The sequence below is a fragment of the Brassica rapa genome, chromosome A07 (assembly GCF_000309985.2).
Source record: "Brassica rapa cultivar Chiifu-401-42 chromosome A07, CAAS_Brap_v3.01, whole genome shotgun sequence".
Lineage (NCBI taxonomy): Eukaryota > Viridiplantae > Streptophyta > Magnoliopsida > Brassicales > Brassicaceae > Brassica > Brassica rapa.
In genome coordinates, this window is record NC_024801.2 from 2,655,242 (window position 1) to 2,680,380 (window position 25,139).

The 25,139-nt window shown below is 35.1% G+C and overlaps 2 protein-coding genes across 2 annotated transcripts; both read left to right on the forward strand.

Annotated features, from left to right (window-relative positions):
- The first annotated feature begins 11,710 nt into the window (after window positions 1-11,710).
- Window positions 11,711-12,922, forward strand: LOC117126682. Its single transcript, XM_033275483.1, has 3 exons — window positions 11,711-11,989; window positions 12,222-12,278; window positions 12,370-12,922. The coding sequence occupies exons 2-3, from the start codon at window positions 12,250-12,252 to the stop codon at window positions 12,893-12,895; spliced, it is 555 nt and encodes a 184-aa protein (XP_033131374.1). The 5' UTR covers window positions 11,711-11,989; window positions 12,222-12,249; the 3' UTR covers window positions 12,896-12,922.
- Window positions 12,923-18,516: 5,594 nt separating this feature from the next.
- LOC103845946 (MLO-like protein 8) lies at window positions 18,517-24,438 on the forward strand. The gene is made up of 15 exons (XM_009122863.3): window positions 18,517-21,399; window positions 21,532-21,589; window positions 21,675-21,892; window positions 21,984-22,100; window positions 22,189-22,249; window positions 22,332-22,420; window positions 22,534-22,608; window positions 22,696-22,784; window positions 22,875-22,924; window positions 23,000-23,040; window positions 23,122-23,295; window positions 23,395-23,430; window positions 23,509-23,576; window positions 23,655-23,715; window positions 23,798-24,438. The coding sequence occupies exons 1-15, from the start codon at window positions 21,187-21,189 to the stop codon at window positions 24,233-24,235; spliced, it is 1,788 nt and encodes a 595-aa protein (XP_009121111.1). The 5' UTR covers window positions 18,517-21,186; the 3' UTR covers window positions 24,236-24,438.
- Window positions 24,439-25,139: the final 701 nt, after the last annotated feature.

The following is a 25,139-nucleotide window of genomic DNA, read 5'->3' on the forward strand; positions in this document are numbered from 1 at the left end:
AATATTATTTAATAGTAATTTTCCTTTTTTCAGAATCCTAATCAAAAGATAATTGCAAACGATTATTTGATACTAATTTTCTTTCTAATATTGTGACATGTGATTAAATATATAATTATTAAAAATATATATAATAAGATAATAAAAATGAATTTTGAAAATGGCAACTTTAAAAAACAGTTAGTATTAACTAGAAATAATTATTTGATAGAAATTTATTTTTCTAAATCCTAGACAAAATATAATTATAAAAGATTTTGTAATATTAATTTCCTTTTCTAAAATCTTAAAAAAACTGTAAAAGAATATTTGATAGTTGTTTTCCTTTTTATAAAAAAAAATAATTTTTTTAAAATCTAAAATTTGTATCATATTTTTAAGTCCTAACCAAAAGAGAATTGTACAAATTTATTTGATAATGTTTTTAAGAGAGTATTTAATGCTGAACATGATACTAAAAAGTATTTAATTAACAAAAGAAGTGTAAATTAGTTTTGATACGAATTGTCAAAATAGTAATTTTAAAATTATTTATTAATAACTAAAAATAATTATTTGATAGCAGTTTTATTTTTTTATGAAATTTTAAAGAGAAGATAATTGTAATAGGTTATATGACAATAATTTTCCTTTTCTAAAATCTTAAACAAAATTGTAAAAGAGCATTTAATATTATTTTTTATATTTTTCATTTAAAAAAAAGGAAATTTATAAAATAGAATGTTTTCTTTTTAAAACAAAATCCTAGCAAAATAAAATTTTGAAGACTTATTTAATAAAACATTAAATTAGTTCATAAGAACAAGTATAATGTTGTCATTGCGATTGGTGTATTTGACTTTCATTTCTTTCTAATTTTCATTCAATTTCTTATTTCGGGTTGTGCTCAATTTAAATGTTAAGGTATAGTATTTTCTAATCTGAAGTACAAAGTTTATAACAATTCATCTATGCACCATGATTATAAAAGACAAATATTAACTTGAACATATGTGTGAAAACAAGTTTTAATTATAAAATAAATCTCAAACAACATATGAAAAAAAACAAAAATCATAAAACTGTAATAAATGATTTATTATTTTGTGTTTTTTATTAAATTAAAACATAAAAAAAAACCCGTTGCAACGCAATAGGCTCATATCTTGTTGTCAATAAAGAACACCTTAACTATAGTAATATCTCTTTAGAACAAAATCAAATTTTGTCATTCTTGGACATTCACTATCTTTTTTATATATAAAAAATCATATAAATTGTTTTACAATGGAAACAAATATAAAAAAATAATAAACTTGATGTAGACAAACATGTACATATAAAAAAAATATTTTTGGATTAAAAAAATATTTAAAATAGTAATTTTAAAATGGGTTTAAGGTATTAGTAAATCAGATCTACCATCTACGGATATTTATATTACGTAATCTAACAAAGACACATTGATCTATTGACCGTAGGATGTGCAATACACAAAAAACATTTACAACTACTACCGCAGAATATTAAATCCTCACTTCATCTATGCTCTACGTGTCTTGTATTTTTAAAATCCTAAAAACATTGATTTATCTACTACAATAGAAAATACATTACTCGAGTTGTCTTTTTATCTATAATCATGGTATACCATATTCTACCTATCCGTCTAATTACTAAATTGGTAGAATGTAAGTTCTACAAGATCTGTGAGCAATATCCGAAAAATCTAGCAAAAAAAGGTTAGGAAATATTCTGTAAATTTTTTAAATCCTTTTTATTTTTCCTAAAGTCTAATTTTCTCGTTGACAGTACATGATTTGCGAAAGATTGTGGGAATTCTCTTCCATTTCCTAGTTCTTCCTTTTAATGTCTTTTGTAATCTTTTCCAAAGTTTTGGCCTTGTAAAATATAAAAATTCCCTTCTATGCTTCATGCGGTTTATGGAAATCGTCCAATAACAATGGATTGGGGTTTCTTGTTGATCAAGAAAAAGAGACAGGTTACTTACTTTGGACACAAGTTCAAACTTTAAAAACCTAAAGGTTATGGTGTGTGAAGACTTTGAAATTGATGTAACATGGTCAATATATAGCTGAGTTAGTTACCTTCTGATTTAATCAATAACATTGACTCACCATCTTTTATCATCACCAATGATCGGCAAGTTAGAAATTTTCTTACATATGTAAAGAACAAAGCTTCGACGCGGTTGTGTGTGAGTATTCAATCGCCTAACCGAGCGGAAGAAGCTGCTGAGTCGCCTAACAGAGAAGAAGAGCCTATGGAGTCTGACGATTCTGCTGATATGGATTCAGAAGAAGATGTTGAGGTACACGACAGTGATGATGACAAAAAGTGTGACATAGAGAAGATCAATGAAAGTGGTGTTCGCTTTTCTCTGGTAGATGTTGTGAAGAAGAGTCAACATTTTAGTTCCAAAACGCTTCTGAAGGCAACTTTTGAAATATGTGCGATGAAAAATAATTTCGACTATGTTGTTGCCAAATCGGATAAAAAAAATGTGGTACATTCGTTGTGCAAATGATGATTACAGCTGGCGTGTTCGTGCAGAGGGATTAACATGTTCATCGTATTTTATCATCAAAAAGTATGTACCTGATCATTCATGTGCTCCATCCAATAGGAACGGTTCTGTTCGGACAACTTCAGCAAAAACAGTTGGTACTCTGATTATGCATAAGTTTGAAACTGCTAAAGAAGGGCCGATATCAAATGATATAATCCAGTATATGCGTACAGAACATGGAGTTGAGATATCATATTCTTTGGCATGGGATGCACGTGAATATGTAATCAACGCAGTGAAAGGTTATGAAAAAATTCCCAAATATTTGCACATGATGAGGGAAGCTAATCCAGGGTCACACCCGCTTTATGAAAGAGATACAAAAGGGAGATTCAGATTCCTCTTCATAACCTTTAACATATGATGATTGAGAAAGGTTTACCATGACATCTTGTAAGTACTCTTGGGTCCCCATTTTTACTTTGATGTTTGATGATTGTGACATATTTTTCAAAAAAATCTATCATGTCGTCCTTAGAATTTTGAACATCCTGTTAATACAATCAAGCATAACATTAATAGAAAGGTTTTTCACTTCATACAAATAAAATTATAATAAAGTCAACCATTATGCCACATAACAAAATACAACCACCTTACAGCTGTGTTAAACTACATAGCAATTACAACAAAAAATAAAGAACAAAACATTATAAGAGATTCAAATCCGATATAGAACATTACAAAAGATTTATTTTTTTGTTACCTTTCTTACTGGCTGAGGCTATGATGAACCGTGGGAGGAGGCAAACTCTCAGCTGCCTTGCCTTTGCCTTTTTCCTTTGCTGCTGAAGGATCCGGACTCTGTGATGATTTGTCTTGGTCTTTCCGCTTTGTATGTGAAGGACCCGGAATCTCAGATGCTCTGGTTTTTCCTTCTGTATGTGAAGGACCCGTAACTTGAGACATATCTTCCTTGAGTTAAGCAATCTCATTATAGACCTTGTCAAAACGCTCTTGGATGTCCTTTTGCACCAGCTCCTTCAAAGAGTTGAAAAAAGAGGTGAACAATCCTTCAATGAAGGTCTTCAGATTACCGGAGACACCACTGTTATGCTCAGCCGCCTGTTGACAAAGCAGTTGTTTCTTTTGAGACTCGACACCTGTATCAATAAGCTTATGCTTTCCCCCTTTTGCAACAACAATCGGTTCCTCTGCAACAACTGCGGTTCCTCTGCAACAACTGTCGGTTCCTCTGCAACAACAGACAGTTCCTCTGTGACATCTTCGACTTCAACATCTTCTTCTGAATCAGAAAGCTCCACATTTCGAGGAAAATCCTCAACATCCCAAGCAAATCGGTTCCAGTCTTGTTTGGCATTCATCAGAGCAACAATATGACCAACTCTTTCATCAATTTTTTCATCTTCCCTAATGAACTCAACATTATCAACAACATCATTGTTCCCAGTATGAGATATAAAGGGGAATAGCTCTCCCTGCCAAGAACAAACAAATCAGTAAGCATAAATTGTTGAAATTTTAGAATTCAATATTCATAGAAGAAAGATAGTTACCTTATCGAAGTGTGACTCTAGGCTACTGATATCTTGTTAGGATACTTTTCCACTTCCTTTCCAATTTCTACATCTTACTTTGGTGATGTTTTTTTTTAAATTTTTTTACCCACCATAGTACCAATGTCTGGGACTGCCTCCATAATCTATATCTAAAACGCATATGAAAATCCATCCAACACGTAACTGTTCTTCAGATGCAAATCTTCCCTTGCTCTGAATATTGATGCAAGTAGCTCATCATATGCGCGAAGACCCCAAATATACATCCTCAACTTCTCAAAATCCATCACAAAACGGATGTATTCTTGCGGGATAGACACTTTCCAATCCTTAGCCATGATGAATCCATGTATAATACACAAATATACTAACCTTACCTTGTCCACATACGTGCACTCTTTACACTCTTTAAGAAGCTCATCCCTTACACTGAATATGTTAATCTTTCTATTTTTCTTCAGAACGAGGCTCCAAAACCCCCTCATCATCTTTCCAGTTAATGAAGTCTATGTCTGGTTCATCTTTGAACTTCAAACCAGTCACGACATGAAATTCTTGTATAGAAAACCTGAGAGGCTGCTTTTCAAATAGAAACCACAACTCGTTGAGCTTGGAAACCTTTAGCTGCTTGCATATGAAGCTGTGAATAATCTTCCTGGAGTAAATGAGCTTGTTTTCTACGATTGCCAGAAACGGACCGAAGACCGGGTCTTTCAATACTTCTTCATACTAATCCTTGAGAACACCCTTCACCGTTTCAAAAATCGTACGTCTACAGGTGTTGTTAATCTTATCAATATGAGTCTCAGCTCCTTCTTCAAGAGTGCGTTTTGGAAACTGATAAGCCATTCCTATAAAACATGAAATCATAAACTTCAACTCGTTAGCCATTCCTTTAAGGACATACAAACACAATTCCAAAGTAAATATAACTCAATCTCACAATCAAACTATTAAACATTCAAAAATAGCACATAACAATCACAATCAACTAGCATATGTGTTTTTCTCTACACGCATGGTCCAACACGGCAAAGAAACATAGTCAAATCTACCCATCACATTAACAACATGTAAAATCGATCTATTTACATGTCAAACTAATTAGTCTTTTCAAGTCTATTTGGAATTGAGAACTATAAACGTGAATCGGATCGGATTGTGTTTTAAAACTTGAATCGAACTCAACAACAAACTACAGTCAACTCAACCACAAACTAAAATTAAAACCATAAACGTGGATCGAATTGTGTTTTCAAACAATGCAATCTCTATCTACTACATGCAAAACCACAAAACGAACAAAATAAAGAAAAAAAAATAAAGGGGATTTCCAAACCCTAACCTTCGATTTTTGGGAACCGAGATGAAGCAAGAGCAAAAGAAGAACAATGTGAATCTAATCGTGACGACGATTTCAAAGGAAAGACGAAGAGATGTGACGAGGAAGGAAGGAAGGACGGAGGGATGTGGCGACGTTGGAGATAACAGAGGAAAGATGAAGAGATGTGACGATGAAAGAAGGAGGACGCGGAGAGATGGGACGACGATTTTAACCTCTCCGACAAACTTAGATGGACAGCTCGAGAAGGTGGTGATGACGAACGAAATCGCATCTTCTTCAATTGAGAAAGGAGTCGGAGACGACGACACGGTTTTATTTTTTTTTAAAAGCTTTTACTCCTTTTACTTTCTATTTCATTAAAATAAAATTAGATTTTTATGGTAACTACATATTAAATAAAATGACAAAATAGGGTATTCACTATTGTTTATTCTATAGGGACAAAGATTTATGATTTAATTCTAAGGGGACAAATCAATAGTTGTTTTGTTCCTTATCGGCAATTTTCTCTTCTTTTTAACAATGTGTCACTAAAGTAAAATACTGTAACATGATTTACCCTCAAAATCGACATTTAATATGCATTTAAACTGGAAGATGAACGCCATATCTGCGTTTTAATAAATTCTAAAGTAAAATATTGTAACATTATCGCCAAATCTGCATTTTAATAAATTCTGAAAAAGGCCGAGTTATGGCAATCAAGAATAGTGGAAGAATAGGGATAGAGAATAATAGCAGGGGTGGACGAAGATGATTGTAATGTTCTTATTTTTCAATTCATGTTTCTTGTCCGATACTTTGCTTATTTCTTTCTGTTTTGAGCACTGAATCGATATCAATGGTGAAACTGAATTAGCAACTTCAAAGAGTTATTTAACCTCATGTTCATGGCACATGTACAATTATGTGGTATGCAGATTTCTACTCACCATAAATACAGTTCTGGAATGATCTTTGTTGATTCTAGAAGTATTCGTCATGGTGATATTGCTGCGTTCTGGCCTAGTTTAGAAAGTAGATATGCACATAGAGAGGGGGAGCTTATGTTATCAAATCTTAAAAAGAATCATGTCTGTGGTGATGCTTGTGGATATTTTTCCTGTATTTTGCAGCATATATGAGAGTAAGGGACAACTTTTTGATTAGATATGGTATTCATTGATCTGTTCAGAGCGTCATGTAATTCAAGAGTAGCAGATTCCACCTATAGATTTCTTGTATTTTGCAGCATATATGGGATATATAGCTTCCTGTATTTTTCTCAATAGCTTTTTCACTATGCAATGTTCTTATGCATCGTGTTATATGAGTCTTGTGAACTACTATGGCTGCTGTGAATAACTTGAAACTTCTTGCTGAGACGAAAATGGTGTTCTTGTGTTGGTTACACTGGTAAGAGATTAGGTTGCAGTGATTCTAGCTGACTTACAATTTGCTCAACGAATTAGAAACTTGCTGCTGTAACAAGTACAAAATCATAGAAAAACAAACATCACTTATTTGCAGAAGACAATAATAGCATCAAGTTTCTCTACTGATCAGCATTTTCTCTAGCTGCATCACAAACATCAGGCTTTCCTGCTCGCTTTTTTGAATGACCTCCAATGTAGCACCACCGATTGACCTCTAGAGTATGGCTTCTTGGTAGAGCTGGAAATTTTAATCATTGCTCGCAGGCTCCGCTCCGTTTGACCCGCCGTGGGGCGGGTGTGGGTCGAACAATTTGAAAATTTTGAATCGCGGGTGTGGGTCGAGATTATTTTAAGCAGGGTGGATGTGGGTCAGTCGAATTTAAGTCGCGGATAACTGCCAATCCACAAATTAAAAAAAAAAAGAATTTTCTTTAGAAAAAAAATATTTTTTCATAAAAATATATAAAATATCATAAATATTTATAAAAGGAGATTACAAGTAAGTTTAGAGTTGTTTATAGAATATCATAAATATTTATAAAAATATGAGATTGTTTAGAGTTGAATAACACTGGATTTATATAAGTTATACAACTTATTAATTGAATAAAAGGAGATTACAAGTAAGTTTGAATGACTGTGCGCAAATCCTAAATTCAATAACACTTGATTTGAAAAGAGTTCTTAAAATCATACATTGAATGATATGAGATTTTAATAAAATTCTAAAATCTCTTACAATTCTTATTCCAATAGATGTTGGGGGTGTATTGAATTTTTTAGAAATATTGTACCAAAACACCTATAGATTTCATTTTTTATTTTTTAATTTTTACTAAAATCACTCAAATAACTTCAAAACTCACCTAAATTCTACCAGAATTAAAACACTCCAAAATCTCCTAAAATCCTTGATTCAATACACCCCCAACATCTACGGAGGTGGTATTCTATGGAAGCTCTTTTTAACGGAAAATAAATGTCAAGTCTCTTAAAATCTCAATCATAATTTTTTTTAAAGATATTGTTTAGAGTTGAATAACAGTGGATTTATATAAGTTTTACAACTTATTAATTGAATAAAAGGAGATCCCCCTATATATTAAAAGAGAAGTCACTTTAGTGAGGTCTAGTGACGTGTCGCTCATAGGTGAAATTTCAAAAAAAATTATTATAATTTGATTGGTCGATTTTTTTTAAATTTTTATTTATTTATATTAGATCTAAAAATTTAAGATAAGTCTAAAAACATTTAACATCACTTATCATATAATCTAAAGAATATTACAAATAACAATTTATGGCAACTAATTCTCGAAATTATAGAAAGATTAATAATTTTTATTTATTACTTTTAATAGTTATAATAGTTTTATACTCTACCTGATGAATTGTATTCGAATATAATTATATAAAAACTATTTTAAATATTACAAAATCCAAACATGTTTATTAATATGATTTTTAAATTATTTATCGTTGTTCACAGAATAAATTTATCAGAATTTAAAAATTATATATATAATGTAATAAATTATTTAAAAATATATAAATCCTACCATATATCGATTGAGAAGTCACATAGGTGATTTTTTATTACGTGTTGATCATAAATGAACTCTTCAAATTGTTATAATTTGACTGACCGATGATTTTAAATTTTATTTATTATAATTATATCTAAAAGGAAAGGATAATTCAATTAACACTTTTCAAATAATCTACATAATATTAGAGATAATTATTTATGGTAACTAATTGTTGAAATATGAAAGAGTAATAATGCGATCAATTTTTTATATATTTATAAACTACATAAAATAATAAACAAAAATGTTTACTTGAATTGATATAATGATTTTATTTTCATATAGAAAGAATTGTATTTGTATATAAAGTATCATAATAACTATTAATGTCTAATAATTCAGTGCATGATTTATAAATCATTTATAAAATTATAAATACATTTATAAAATTATTTATATTGGCTTATCAGATGTTTTAAATTATTATAAGAGGTTCTAAGTCATTTATAGAAGCTTATACATTAATTTATAAAATGTATTTTGAAAATTTACCCTCCTATTACAATATTTTGAATTTTTTTATTTTTAATGGTAAAATTCTTCAACTATGTTTACTTAGTGTAGAAACCCCTAAACTAAAGATTTACTTGTAGTAATGGTAATTATGACCTATTAGAGTTTAATTCATTAAATAAAGTTAGTTTATGGGGTTTTTTGTTAAATACTCAGTTTGTGATTTTTACCCAAAACAAACTTAGTTGAGCGGTTTTAATGTTAAAATTTCTTATTCATTTCTTATTATCTATTATTTAAATCCTTATAGTGGGATTTAACTAACAAAAAGAGACGACTATGTTTATCCAGGAACTGATCATCCCTTTCGAAAAAGGTAATTCTTTTTTTTATAAAGTTAAATCACTTATCAAGAATATAATATAAGATGTGTATGCTAATCAAGTGCAATTTATTTATTGTACGTGATCCTCTTCGGTACGTCTTAGAGCTAAAGGTAATCTCAAAGCTTTTATCAAGAATATAATATAAGATGTGTATGCTAATCAAGTGCAATTTATTTATTGTACGTGATCCTCTTCGGTACGTCTTAGAGCTAAAGGTAATTTCAAAGCTTTTTAAAAACTTTGAAACTCATTGACGTTATATAATTTGTTATATTTTGGGATTGTTTACATCTTTAAATATTTTTGTTAGAATTACATATTTTCTGACTCAAGGCTTAGAGAAGGAAACCGTAAATCATCTATGCTGTTACAATGAAACGAATGATAATAAATCTTAGGTAATTCAAATCTTTCTTTTATATTTCATGGCTGATTTTTTTATTGGGGTTATACATGAAATATCTGTTTTTTCTCAATTATATTTTTCTGATGTTTTAAGATTAGTGTTAAATGTGATCGTTTGAAGCATAATGCATTCTCAGAACACACCTCAGTGATAAACACTTCTATGTAAATTGTGTCAATTATGTTAGTGATTTTGCATCTGAGTATTGTGACTGATGTTCCAAGAGAGAAAGCGTATCATCTCAAACCGTCCTTTTAAACCTTTTGAACTCTAACATTTTGAACTAACAGAATAATCATGCTTAACCTATAAGCAGTTCAAAGAGTTATGTATCTAAAGGATACGTTTTATCAGATATAAATGATACGTTTTATTAGATAGTACCAAGCAGTTTTTTTAAACTCAAACAATGTCATGTTCTGAGTTGTACACATTGTATTGATCTTTTTTTTTCTTGCGGTGTGTATTCAGATAGCAGTAGTGAAGTGCAGATATGAAGTAATATCAACCAAATTTAAGAAAAGCCTTTTAAAAGTCGAGATAATCACATGGGCCTCTTTTGAACATGGCAAACAACCAGCAATTTTGCCAGACCCGAATTTCTTAAACATGTTTTCTACTTTCTTTTTTCTTTTTATTTAGTTTCACCTGATATGAGAAGTTTGAATCACAAACTCTTGACATTTTAAAATTTATATTATTTGTTTGTGTAATGGTGCAGAGGTTTCAATGAGATCGGCTTATCGTTCTTCCAAGAAAGTAAAGGACTATGACAAGCTTGAAGCTGAAGTGAAGAAGAATAGAAGGATGATAAGCTTGAAGGAGACGCTGCTTTGAACAAGTTCTTCCGTGAGATATATTTGAATTATGATGAGGAAATGAGGAGTGCTAAAGCAAATCATTTGTGAGTATCTATCTATCTATCTATATTCCTATTTAGTCTTTTTTCTCTCATGGAGATTACAATGTTTTGGCATTTTGATTGACTCTTTTGCAGTTTTGCACAATCAACAAGTAGAATCTAATGGGACAGTGCTTTCAATAGACTGGAAAGATGTTGGTGCTAAAAAAATCGAGAGCACTCTTAATGATGATCTGACGCTCAAGACATGAGAAATATGATATTATATGATGTGTGGGTTTTACCTTAATCAAGACAGAACTTGAAGCCTTAGTCTTAAGGTCTGGTTTATCTACTTTATGGATTTAAGGTACTTTGTATTTTTCATAACTCATATTGTTTATATGAAACACTGAAATTTTTAATCTAAACGTTCTAATGTATTTTTTGTTCATATGAACATAGTATAAATATTAATATGTAACATCGAATCTTTCATATTAACCACATACATGTAATATAAGTATTTTATAGTTATAAATACGTAATTATCAATTTAATATTAATGTTAATGCCCGCACATGCGTACGGACAGTCCACTTAGTTACAAGTAAATTTGAATGACTGTGCGCAAATCTTAAATTCAATAACATCTGATTTGAAAAGAACTCTTAAAATCATACATTGAATGATATGAGATTTTAATAAAATTCTAAAATCTCTTACAATTCTTATTCCAATACACCTCTTCCCCCTCCCTCCAAAAAAAAAAAAAATCGCACGGTAAAAAAAATTGTTTACTTCTGTAAAAAAAAAGATGCTTTTTTTGTATAAATGTTAAATGAAAAAAAAAGTTGTTTATTAGAATCATATCTATACTTTTTTGGTGTAAATGTTAAATGAAAAAAACTTGTTTACTAGAATCATATCATCGACTTTACAAAGAAAAAAGAACAGACTCTAGTCATTTCATGTTATTATCATTACACTACAAAAAAGTTGCTATTCATAGCACATTGTTATAGCATGTTTCACTGAACTGCTGTCATTGATGAGTGAATTTTTTTTTTAGTATAGGTTAGCATTATATAAATGCTATGATAGAGTTTTGCTAAGCGGGAAGCTAAAATTAGCTTTTCCACGAAACACTTAGTAAAAATTAGCTAATATTTTATGTTTTCCCTCTCTCTAATCGGGGTTCCCTTTCTTCTCTCTCATTTTCCCCCTTTCTCGACAAAACTCTAAGAGAAATCAATCTGGATTCTCCATCTCCTTCTCTCTCGTTCTCTCTCTATTTCCATCTCCGCCTCGATTCTCCATCTCCGGTTCTCCATCTCCGCCTCGATTCTCCATCTCCGCCTCGATTCTCCATCTCTGATTCTCCATCTCCGCCTCGAATCTCCATCACTCTCCTTCATCGCCGCTTCTCCCAGCTCCGATTCAACTCCTGTTCTACATCTCTTAGGTATAGGAAGTCACAATTTCGACATCTCTGTCGGTGTTAAGCTGAAATCGAAGTTTTACTTTTTTGCTTTAATTTCTTGGTTGCTTTGATATGTTGGTTGCTTTGATTTCCTGTTTTATTCCAGTTATCTTTTGATTTGGTTGGTATCGTTTCATGCTCTGAAAATTTTTGCTATATCATTACATCCTCTGACTCTTATGTGTTATGTTATAAGTTCGTTTTGTTACAAAAGGTTTCAACTTAGGTTCGAACACAACATTATGGACAAAGCTTGGGTACATCTAAACAGGTAATGAGCTTAAGCGTATATCTCATGTTTCATTTGGTGATTACCGACTTAACTTGTTTAATTTTGTTTTTCTTTTGATTGTTAATGGCAGAGTTGATCCTGGATATGAGAGAGGGGCTTCAAAGTTTGTCCGGGATGTGGCTTCAGCAATGGGAGGGGTTGATGTTATTGTATGTCCGTGTATTGACTACTGTAACATAGTTCGACGTTCAGCAAGTGTGGTACTTGATCATCTTGTTTCTAGGGGTATGGAGGAGGGTTATAAGATGCGGGCTGATTGGTATCTACATGGAGAGTTGAACGAAGAGGTTGCTGATGAAAGCAAAGGAAGTGAGTGGAACGATGAGATCTATGGGTTGTTCAGAGCTGCTGAGTGTTTTGATGAAGAGTTAGCTGGTATGGGGAATCTATCTGATATGGCAGAGGGAGAGGACAAGAAAGAAGATGAGTTCTTGGCAAAGCTAGCTGGCGCTGAAACACCATTGTATCCGAGCTGTTCAAGCCATAGCAAGTTATCTGCAATTGTTTCGTTGTTCAGATTGAAGACTCAGAATGGATGGTCTGACAAGAGCTTCAATGATTTGCTAGAGACCTTGCCAGACATGTTACCTGAATAAAATGTCTTGCACACATCACTCTATGACGTGAAGAAGTTCTTGAAATCATTTGACATGGACAACGAGAAGATCCATGCCTGTGTCAACGACTGCTGCCTATTCAGAAAGAGGTAAGCTCGATAAGTGTCCTAAATGCAAGGCTTCAAGGTGGAAGACTAATGTCCACACGGGTGAGACGAAGAAAGGCGTCCCACAGAAAGTTCTCCGTTACTTCCCTGTAATACCAAGACTGAAGAGAATGTTCCGGTCTGAAGAAATGGCCAAGGATTTGAGGTGGCACTTTACCAACAAAAACAGTGATGGAAAGCTGCGTCATCCTGTTGATTATGTGGCATGGGATCATATGAATGCCAAATACCCTACGTTTGCAGATGAAGCAAGGAACCTGAGGCTAGGACTTTCAACAGATGGGTTCAATCCATTCAACATGAAGAACTCGATGTACAGTTGCTGGCCTGTTCTGCTAGTTAACTACAACTTACCTCCAGACCTGTGCATGAAGAAGGAGAACATCATTCTTTCTTTGCTGATTCCTGGTCCACATCAGCCTGGTAATAGCATAGATGTGTATTTAGAACCCCTAATCGACGATCTTAACACTCTGTGGAGCATTGGAGAGGTAACATACGACGCTCTTAGTCGATCAGCTTTTACACTAAAGGCGATGCTGCTTTGGACAATCAGCGATTTTCCAGCTTATGGGAATCTAGCAGGCTGCAAAGTAAAGGGAAAAATGGGGTGTCCGTTATGTGGAAAAAATACAAAGAGCATGTGGTTGAAGTTCAGCAGAAAGCATGTGTATATGGGTCATAGACAGGGTCTGCCACCAACTCACAGTTTTAGAGGAAAGAAGAAATGGTTTGATGGAAAAGTAGAACAAGGGAGAAGGGGAAGAATACTTACTGGGCGTGATATTTCTCAACATCTGAGAAATTTTCACAATGATTTTGGAAATTTCAAACGGTCTGCCAGTAAGAGAAAAATGATGCAGGGTTCAACTGATTTAGGGTCTGATATTGAGGGTATGTCGAGTGAATCAGATGAAGAGGAAGAAGTACTAGTAGATGAGGATGAGTTATCTAGATGGAAGAAGAGGTCAATATTCTTCAAGCTACCTTAGATTATTATTTCATTTGCTTAATTTTTTTTCCTCATCACTTTATTTTCTTAACTTAAATATGATGTTTTCTTTCTCATGTTAGGAACTCCCGGTGAGACACAACTTAGATGTAATGCATGTGGAGAGAAATGTTGCTGCAAGCTTAGTTTCAACGTTGTTGCACTGTGGGAAATCTAAGGATGGTCTTGCCGCTCGTAAGGATCTGGAGGAGCTTGGTATTAGGCCGGATTTGCACCCTAGAGTGCAAGGAAAAAAACCAGGTTAGTTACATCTCCAAGAATACATAAAGATAACTGTTTATCACATAATAATAAGCTTTCTGTTGGGTTTATGTTACAGAGAGATGACAATGAAGTGGGGGAAAACTCGGCTGCAAGAGTAAGTAATTTATATGAGATCAATGGCATTTTTTTCTACTTTACACTACTCTTATACTTTTACAACTGAACATTTAACAGAGTGTGAACAAGATACCACAAAAGAAGTGTCTTCTTATTGACTGGGTTGATGAAGATGGAAACGTTGCTGAGGGTCGTATCATTTCTTCTGACCCTGAAGACATAGTGAATGACAGTCGATTAGGTCCTAATGATGTTAAAGTCTTGGTTGATGAAGCTACTGAACCTGAAGCATTCCTCTGGAGACCTGTGACTAACATGTGCACAATTAAGGAAGCTGTTGGTCATATTATTGCATGGCCGAAGAAAAAATCCGTGGAACTAGGTTTGGGGCTTGAACATGAAGACATTGCACCACTGGTAAATGTTTTTCATTCTTGCAGTTACATAGTTAATAAGGTCATGATTTCGCCTATGATAACTTCTTTTTCTGAATGTGTTTGATAGGGCTCAAGAGCAAATTCTCTCAACAAATGCAAACTTCTGGATTTGTCTGATGATAGTGTAGTTGTTGGTGAAGGGCGTTGGCAGACAAAAGAACCAAAAGCATTGGTTAATGGATGTTGGGGTCAAAAACGGTTACGACGGAATTACCACCCGAAAATCCTCGGAGATCGTATTTCCGAAAGAGTTAGTAAAAGAAGGGATGTAATTTTCGTAAAAATAACTTATACGAGATTTTTACGAAGAAGTATCCTTTGGGATTCAAAACGAACGATCGTCCTGCTCGGTCGCTACGTAGCGACCGAGCTCGAGCCAAAGCTCATTCGCTACGTAGCGACCGAGCGATCGTCCCGCCCGGTCGCTACGTAGCGACCGAGCTCGAGCCAAAGCTCATTCTCTACGTAGCGACCGAGCGATCGTCCCGCCCGGTCGCTACGTAGCGACCGAGCTCAGCCAAGCTCGGTCCCTACGTAGCGACCGAGCGCTCGTCCCGCTCGGTCGCTACGTAGCGACCGAGCTCGAGCCAAAGCTCGGTCGCTACGTAGCGACCGAGCGATCGTCCCGCTCGGTCGCTACGTAGCGACAGAGCTCGAGCCAAAGCTCGGTCGCTACGTAGCGACCGAGCTCGAGCCAAAGCTCGGTCGCTACGTAGCGACCGAGCGGGACGATCGCTCGGTCACTACGTAGCGACCGAGCTTAAGCCAAAGCTCGGTCGCTACGTAGCGACCGGGCACTCGTTTCGCTCGGTCGCTACATAACGACCGGGCTCGAGCCAAAGTTCGGTCGCTGTGTAGCGATTGAACCTTTCCGAACATTGATATGACACCAGTCCTTGCATCCTCGTCAAACCTTCGAATGCTATCTCCCGAAGACCGTAGCAAGCGCAGTCCATGTTTCCCGCTATTCTAATTCATCGATCAAACTTTGCGGATTAGAAACCGCGGAAAACTCGTAGTAAACGTGTCGAGTCGGAAGACGGCCCAAAGGGACCTAAAACACGACTCGAGGCCTATCCTACGATTTTTCCTAACCAAAAGCCCGTGAACCACAACATGGTTCACGCTTGGCCCACGAGGAAGGATAAATGTCAAGTTTTCGCGGATAAATACGGAAGTTTTGAAGATAATTGTGAAGATCGGGAAAAATGGAATATCTCCATTTTTACGCTATGACGGCTTAAGGGCAGAAGAGTAAAAGCGTAAACCGACCTTGGAGCTAGTATATAAGGAGTCCTTGGCGAGGAGCAGGGAGAGAACTTTTTTCAGAGCAAACTTAGCACTTAGAGCGATTTAGGCAACTTTCCGTTTTTGTTATTTCGAGCTGCGACTCAATTAGGTTTAGCCGTCTTAGGGTTGCTAGAACTAAGAATCTCGCCGACAGCTCTCGAGCCCAGGCTTATACCTTGTTGTAACGCTCATACGCAGATTCGGAATAAGATCTACTTTGCTCTCTTTTCGATTTTTTATCTTTATCGTTGTTATTCTCGTGTTCTGATTGCTTGACGTGTGATAATTAACTGATATCCGGGTCCTCTGGGAAACTAGGGTTTTCTTAGTTTCCTTATTTAAACGGAAATCGACAGTGCGAATTTCGGTTCCCACAATGGACTTCGTTGACCCCTCCCAAGGAGAAGCCATTCCCGGTCCTGGTCCATCGTGGAGTCGAGGAAGAGGATGCAAGCAGGACCACTGACGAGTTTCTCGAAAATTCGCACTGTCGACTTCCTCTAGGACCTAAAGCAGTTAAAGTATTCCCGGAAACTCGTCAGTAGTCCTGCTTGCATCCTCTTCCTCGACTCCACGATGGACCAGGACCGGGAATGGCTTCTCCTTGGGAGGGGTCAACGAAGTCCATTGTGGGAACCGAAATTCGCACTGTCGATTTCCGTTTAAATAAGGAAACTAAGAAAACCCTAGTTTCCCAGAGGACCCGGATATCTGTTAATTACCACACGTCAAGCAATCAGAACACGAGAATAACAACGATAAAGATAAGAAATCGAAAAGAGAGCAAAGTAGATCTTATTCCGAATCTGCGTATGAGCGTTACAACAAGGTATAAGCCTGGGCTCGAGAGCTGTCGGCGAGATTCCTAGTTCTAGCAACCCTAAGACGGCTAAACCTAATTGAGTCGCAGCTCGAAATAACAAAAACGGAAAGTTGCCTAAATCGCTCTAAGTGCTAAGTTTGCTCTGAAAAAAGTTCTCTCCCTGCTCCTCGCCTAGGACTCCTTATATACTAGCTCCAAGGTTGGTTTACGCTTTTACTCTTCTGCCCTTCAGCCGTCATAGCGTAAAAATGGAGATATTCCATTTTTCCCGATCTTCACAATTATCTTCAAAACTTCCGTATTTATCCGTGGAAACTTGACATTTATCCTTCCTCGTGGGCCAAGCGTGAACCATGCTGTGGTTCACGGGCTTTTGGTTAGGAAAAATCGTAGGATAGGCCTCGAGTCGTGTTTTAGGTCCTTTTGGGCCGTCTTCCGACTCGACACGTTTACTACGAGTTTTCCGCGGTTTCTAATCCGCGAAGTTTGATCGATGAATTAAAATAGCGGGAAACATGGACTGAGCTTGCTACGGTCTTCGGGAGATAGCATTCGAAGGTTTGACGAGGATGCAAGGACTGGTGTCATATCAATGTTCGGAAAGGTTCAATCGCTACACAGCGACCGAACTTTGGCTCGAGCCCGGTCGTTATGTAGCGACCGAGCGAAACGAGTGCCCGGTCGCTACGTAGCGACCGAGCTTTGGCTTGAGCTCGGTCGCTACGTAGCGACCGAGCGGGACGATCGCTCGGTCGCTACGTAGCGACTGAGCTTTGGCTCGAGCTCGGTCGCTACGTAGCGACCGAGCTTTGGCTCGAGCTCGGTCGCTACGTAGCGACCGAGCGGGACGATCGTTCGATGTGAATCCCAAAGGATACTTCTTCGTAAAAATCTCGTATAAGTTATTTTTACGAAAATTACATCCCTTCTTTTACTAACTCTTTCGGAAATACGATCTCCGAGGATTTTCGGGTGGTAATTCCGTCGTAACCGTTTTTGACCCCAACAGTGTGGGTATATGCAGTGCTCGTAGATGATGCAGAAGTTTGGAGGAAATCAGATGAAATAGAGTGTTTGAAAGATGCACACGATTCATCAATTGCATGGCCAATTGATAAATTGGTCATATTTTAAGCTGCTGTAAGTATTCTTTTTGTGTGTTTAAACCTGCATATGTAATTGCATAACTGATCAGAGTTTTCGTTGTTGCAGCAGCTGAGGGAATGAAGAACTTAGGTCCAGATTTAGCTAGTGTTTAAGCTAGGCTAATGAACTTGATGTATGATATTATTGCTTATGACTTTGGTTTGTGTTTTAGAACTGCATCAGTAACACTTATGTGTAATGACTTATGTATGTCAAACTTATTTTATGAAAGAGTTAGTTTGTTATGAAGCTTCTGCTTTTTTATTACAAATTTTCGAAAATGCAAATTCATAGCTCGTAGACAAAATAACAATAGCTAAAAAAAAACAGTTATGCTTGTAAATCATAGCATTAAATATTTCATATAATGTAAACTATCATAATATATTTCTAAGCTATAAAAAACTTTAGTATAGCACTTATTCACAACAATTACCAAAATAAGCTACTGCTATTGTAGACGTTGCTACCATGGCACGCAATACGTATCATAACCAATTTGTAACAAAAAATAACCGTGCCGTAGATTCATTAATAACATCAGCTAATTAATGCTATCGTAAACGAACATTTCGTAGCATCAAAGAAAAACGCTATTATAAGGGAGCTACCTATGATGGCTGCCGTATACACAGCAGTTGTGAATTCGCTATCAAAACTCTAACATAGCATATAATCCGCGCTAACAATGAGCATTTTTCTTGTAGTGTTATAAACTTTCATTTGGAGCATTCGGTATTTTTTTCCCTTTATTCGTGTATTAAGTAATCAGATTTGAAAGCCCTTTCAAAGAAAAGTGATCAGATTTGTTTATATCATATACTATCAGTGGTCAGTGAGCAGGTAGAAATACTTATCATTGAATGTTTACGTAATTAACAAATATCAACATGCAATGCTTTATTTGGTTAGGTGAAGAAAGACAAAAGAAAAATTGGCGTTCTTGATATTTTAGATCATTAGAATAAATTGATATCCCTTATATTGGCTTATATCAAAAACATACACGAATCCACCGGAATAACCAACATAAAAGTGCACTACACATTATAAATCATTTTTTTTCTAGTTGGAACATAATCATCATATATGCTTTGAGTATTTTTTTTTCTGTCAGCAAAATGCTTTGAGTATAGATAATAAGAATAAAAATCATTTGTAATAATTTGGTTCTGAGCGAGTACGAGACAGCTATCGTAAGAAAGAAGTCTTTTCGATTGTGTTTCAGCAAACATAAAATTATTTCTTTTATAATTCTTTTTTTTTGTTTTATTCACTCTACAAATTCAAAAATTCACGACAATATTATAATTTTTTTTTTGAAATATTATAATTTAATTCAAATATCATCATCTTTACCATGTATTCACAAAATAGCATTATTTTAATATCATTAATCAAAATTAATAACCAACTTCAAAATTTAAAAATACTAGTTTTAAATGCATTAACAATAATTTATACATCTTTTTATCTCGTTTTACACATACAAACCATTTTTCTTGATTATCTTCTCTCATTTTATCTTGAAAATTCAAAATTTTAGATTTTAAGATTACGTGTTCACAAAAAATATATTTAAGTTTGAGATACTTGGTCAATAAGGAATAGGTATTTATCATTAGAAGTTATGAATGTTAGAGAAAATAAATACAAACTCTCACCGAATTTATGTATGATATATGGATATTTTCAGATTTGTTTAGCATAGAAAATTTCTTCGAAAATTCGTTTCATCGAAAAAATTTGTAAAAGAATCATCTAGTCAATGCATATGTTTTTTTTTTTTTGCAATTGACTATTTTGTGAGTTTTCCTAAAAAAAACGTTTTAGAATTCTTTCTAACTTGCTTTGTAACAAAATAAATTTGATTAGAATTCCCAAAAAGTTTCCGCATAAGCAAGATTAGTTTTGTATTGAAAAAAATCTTGCAGAAAATTGACTTTTTGTAGTAGACTTATAAAAATGTCTAGTGAGTTGATTTATGAAAAAAAACACTTCACATGTTAGAAGAAATATCCGAGGTGTCACAAAAAGTTTTTCCATATCAGTTTTCAATTAACAAAAAATAATAAAACATTAATTTTAAAATTAATTAATTAGAAGATTTTTCCAAGAGTTCTATTTTTGTTTCGAGATTTAGTTCAAACCCTTAGTTTTGAGAGAAACTTCTCTTTAAGTTGTTTCCAATATATTTTCTTTTAAAGATTTTAGATAGTAGTTTTAGATTTTATTTGAAAAATTTGATTGCTATTTTTTTGGTCTAGAGACAATTGTGGTTGCATAGAGCAGTATTGGCCAGTCACACCAATCACCCCCAATATAACTAATAAGAAACTGATTTCTACAACCATGATTTGTTTAATTTTGAATAAATTTATTTTCATTTTCTTTATAACGAAAATGAAAATCAACTTCAAATTGGAAAGAGCAGTTAATCTAATAAAATATAAATTATCTAGATTAATGTTTGATAAATTAAAATAACATTTTAGTATTAATTATTTTGATATTTTAATGAATTAATAAAATATGATGATTTTAGCGTTACAAACTTACAAGTTTAAAAATGTTTTAATGTAATCTATTTTGGAAAATCTAATTTTCTTTTAATTTCCAGAAACTTTTAATTCTTCGGTCAACCAAGAATTTGAAGGAAAAGAAAAACATTAACCAATTAGAGTAAGCTCAATCAAAGCCATAGATCACTGGTTTCAAACTAAAAAAAACGACCTCACGCGCTTTAACTTCCTCTCTCTCTCTCTCCTCTTTTCTTCCTTCCTCTGCCTAAAACCCATAAATGACTGTTAAACAAATCAATGGTCTTTACAAAGAAACAAATCATTTTAAATCAATACTTGCTCCATTTACGGAGATCTATAATCTCTACTTTGAAGACGAGTTTCGTTTCTGTATCCTCCATTGATTTGGGTTTCTCGAAATAGTTAACACGTTCAAGACTTTTGATCAAACCGCGTGAAACCAAACAAAAAAAGTGTTAGTTTCCGCAAATGTGAGTTCAAAGACAGCTCATCTTTGATCACTCTTTCTACAAACTACTTGTGTTTAAGTAGCGAAGCAAGTAAATACCCAACAACTTGGTCTGAAGGAAAAAAAAAATAGTCGCTTGAGTTATGTTGGAGTTGAACGGTTCTTTGCTTCGCCAGATGAGTTGCCTCTGTCTCTGGTGGTTCTTTGCTTCGACGCTGGTGGTGGTTATAGCGGAGGAGACGAAAGTGGCAGAGAGACAGCTTAATCAGACGCCGACTTGGGCTGTTGCTGGTGTCTGCACCTTCTTCATTGTTGTCTCTGTTCTTCTTGAGAAGCTGATTCACAAAGTTGGAACGGTATGGTCTTGTTCTTGGAGGATTTAATGGAAATGGGTTGTCTTTAACTCGAGAAAAGGAATTATCTTTGTTTCGAGATTTTGGCTTTTATGTTCTGTCTGAATTGGTGTATCTGTCCTGTTCTTGATTTAGGTTCTATGGGACCGGAACAAGAAAGCTCTTCTAGATGCCTTAGAAAAGATCAAATCAGGTAAACGTTGTGATGTCTTGACTAGTTTGTCTGTCCATTTCAGTTCTGTTTGGACTGAAAGTCTTTGACCTCCTCTTTGCTGCAGAGCTGATGGTTCTTGGATTCATCTCTTTGCTTCTGACATTCGGCTCAAGTTTCATTTTGGAAATTTGCATCCCTTCACATGTTGCTCATACGATGCTCCCATGTCCTACAACCATCGAAAAGGAGGTAGATGAGAAAGGGGAAGAAGGTCACAGGAAACTCTTGTGGTTTGACCACAGAGTCCTATCAGAAATATCTGTTCCAAAGTGCAAGAAAGAGGTGAGAGTTATGTTTCAGATTTTTTTTCTTGCTGTTCCAAAGATTGTGAAAATAAAAACAATACGTGTTGTGTTGATGATGATGATTTCAGGGTTATGAACATCTTTTTTCTAGCAAGGCACTTCACCAGTTGCATATACTCATATTCTTCTTAGCAATTTTCCACGTTTTCTACAGCTTCTTGACTATGATGCTTGGGAGGTTAAAGGTACTTATAAAACCGTTACAACTTTATAGTTAGTTTGGCATCTCAGTTTTGGTTTAGTTATAGAACTAGGTGGTGTGTGTGTTTTCAGATTCGTGGATGGAAACATTGGGAGAAAGAGACATCATCACATAACTACGAGTTTTCTGTTGGTACATCTCGTTTACTTTTGAGGCTTGTTCACCTGAGTTCTGATCTTGAGAATTCTGATTAGTGACTTTGTTATTGTTGCAGATACATCCAGATTTAGACTCACTCACGAAACGTCGTTTGTGAGAGAGCATACTAGTTTCTGGACTAGGATTCCATTCTTTTTCTATATAGTAAGAATTAATTATCTATCAACCTCTTGTTACTTTTTTCTTAGCAAACTCTAGTGGGAAACTGTTCATAATCAAGTTCTCACTTTCTGTAAATACAATGTTTTTTTTTTCAGGGATGTTTCTTCAGACAGTTTTTCAGATCTGTCAGGAGAACAGACTATATGACACTGAGAAATGGATTCATTGCTGTGAGTCTTCCAAATTACAATCATTTGGTTGATTTTAGTATATTTTTTGTTGTTCTTGCTGAATCTCTATGTTGTTGGTTTGTGCAGGTTCATCTAGCTCCAGGAAGTCAATTCAACTTCCAGAAGTATATCAAAAGATCCTTAGAGGATGATTTCAAGCTGGTGGTCGGAGTCAGGTAACTAACTTCTCTTACAACACTTAAGCTAAGTAGAAATATATTCTTCTTCTTGTGTAGTATCACTGACATGATTTACTCTTTTTGCAGCCCGGTCTTGTGGGCATCTTTTGTCCTTTTCCTTCTCCTAAACGTTGAAGGTTAGAATCCTGTGTGTATATAACGTTACTGAGTGAGTGGACTGTGTTTTTAATCTCTTGAATTGGTACCTTCAGGCTTCAAGATATTGTACGTTGGAACTGCATTGCCGGTTATCGTAAGATATATTTGTCTTTAAGCTTACATATAAACTTCTTCTTTTCACAGTGTTTTGATCAACCTGTTCTTGTTTGTGCAGATAATATTAGCTGTGGGGACAAAGCTTCAAGCGATCATGACAAAGATGGCTCTCGGGATCACTGATAAACATGCGGTTGTTCAAGGAATGCCACTTGTAAAAGGCAACGATGAGTACTTCTGGTTCGGTCGTCCACAGTTGATTCTGCATCTCATCCATTTCGCTTTGTTTCAGGTACATACTTATTAGAAACATGAGTAAAGTAAACACACAACAACGCAACCACATGTTCTGTCCTCACAGATTATATTGAATGTTTTTTTTCTTTTGCAGAACGCTTTTCAGATCACATATTTCTTCTGGATATGGGTAACAACTTTGCTATGTCTTTGCTTTGGAGTTTCATTTGTTACAAGAATGACCAATCTTCTGTTTTTTTTCGATCAGTATTCCTTTGGAAACGACTCTTGCTACCATCCTGATTTCAAGATTGCACTTGTAAAAGTATCCATAGCGTAAGACTCTTAACCTCATAGACACAAACACATGATCATACTACGAATCTTGATCTTTTTTATTTGTTTTTCTTGCAGTTTAGGAGTGTTATGCCTTTGCAGCTACATCACACTCCCTCTTTACTCACTCGTTACTCAGGTAACTTTCCTTTGTTCATAAACCTAGAAAAATCAAGCATTTATATTCGAACTTTTTAACCAAGAAATCTGCATATATACAGATGGGTTCACAGATGAAGAAATCAGTATTCGATGAGCAAACATCAAAGGCGCTGAAGAAATGGAGAATGGCCGTGAAGAAAAAGAAAGGCGGGAAAGGTAGCACCACCAAGAGACTTGGTGGAGATGGAAGCGTGAGCCGTACGGCATCAACTGTTAGGTCTTCTTTGTCTCTACGGTCATTGCAGCGTTATAAAACTACAGGACATTCGATGAAATACGAAGGACTGGACCCCGAAACATCAGATCCCGATACAGAGAACGAAGCTTTCGCGCCTCCCATGCCTCCAAGCATGCCAACGTCTCCAGGCATTGAGCTTGCCACTGAACTAGAGACCAAGACCGGTGAGACTAGCTGTGACGGTGAAAATAGTTCTAAGGAGTTCTCTTTTGTAAAGCCTGCACCGAATAAAGACAAATCGCAAGACCGGTCAGATTAGCCCTGACGGTGAAACTGATTCCATATTAGATATATTTTGTCAGGCCTCGGCGGAGTTGAGAGCCATTGTAGTAAAGAATAGTTACTGCAGATAGTTATTTTATGGTTTATTTATCTTAATGCTTTTGTAAATCAATGCCGTGGTAGAAAAGTTAAGTATTGACCGATCAATTAATTAAGTTACGGTTTTGTCTTTTCCATTTATATGAGTCGTCATTTTCCCATTAGAAAATACCCAAAGATATCACTAAAAAAGTTTGGGTTGCCTGCTTATTCCCACCCACAGACACACAAACCCTACTTATTCCTCCCCCAAAATATTTACCTCTTCATAAGTTCACCTAAGCTTATAAATTCTCATTCTTATCTCCCCCTAAGCTTCATGCATTTCAGAACCCAGCTTGAACTACAAACATAAGTATACAATTTATATTATGAATAAAAAAAAACAGAAAACACATAGAGTATTTGCATTGTATACACAAACAATATTGTGATACTATTAGAAACTGTACTTAAAAATTAATGACTCTACTACTCCTAACACCGGAGAACGACGACTTAGGAAACTGTCCCAGACTGTCCGATCTCCACTGCTGAAGCGTCTCGAATCTGGACCTCTTGATCTGGGTCCCCAGAACGGCTTCTCTGGATTCTTCACAGAGCATCATGCGGTACATGCTGACGCCAGACGCGGCGGCCAATTGAGAAACAGAGGTGGGTCTCTCCTCAGAGATCCGGCTAGAAACAAGTTCGGATCTGCAGAAGGGAGCTCGAAGAAGCTGCCGACATTTTTTTCCCCGAGAAATCAACAGTGAGATTTTTTTTTATGGATGAATATCAAATTCATTTGTTCTTTATGAATATCACGAAACGATTATATGTAAACTGAAACCAAAAGCAAA

Bases quoted from the DNA above. Each gene is read 5' to 3' on its own strand.
- LOC103845946 (XM_009122863.3), top strand. From the start codon at position 21,187: ATGTTGGAGTTGAACGGTTCTTTGCTTCGCCAGATGAGTTGCCTCTGT. The intron at 22,101-22,188 runs GTACTTATAAAA...GTGTGTTTTCAG, and splicing joins TGATGCTTGGGAGGTTAAAG to ATTCGTGGATGGAAACATTG. The intron at 23,296-23,394 runs GTACATACTTAT...TTTCTTTTGCAG, and splicing joins TCCATTTCGCTTTGTTTCAG to AACGCTTTTCAGATCACATA.
- LOC117126682 (XM_033275483.1), top strand. From the start codon at position 12,250: ATGGACAAAGCTTGGGTACATCTAAACAG. The intron at 12,279-12,369 runs GTAATGAGCTTA...TGTTAATGGCAG, and splicing joins GCTTGGGTACATCTAAACAG to AGTTGATCCTGGATATGAGA.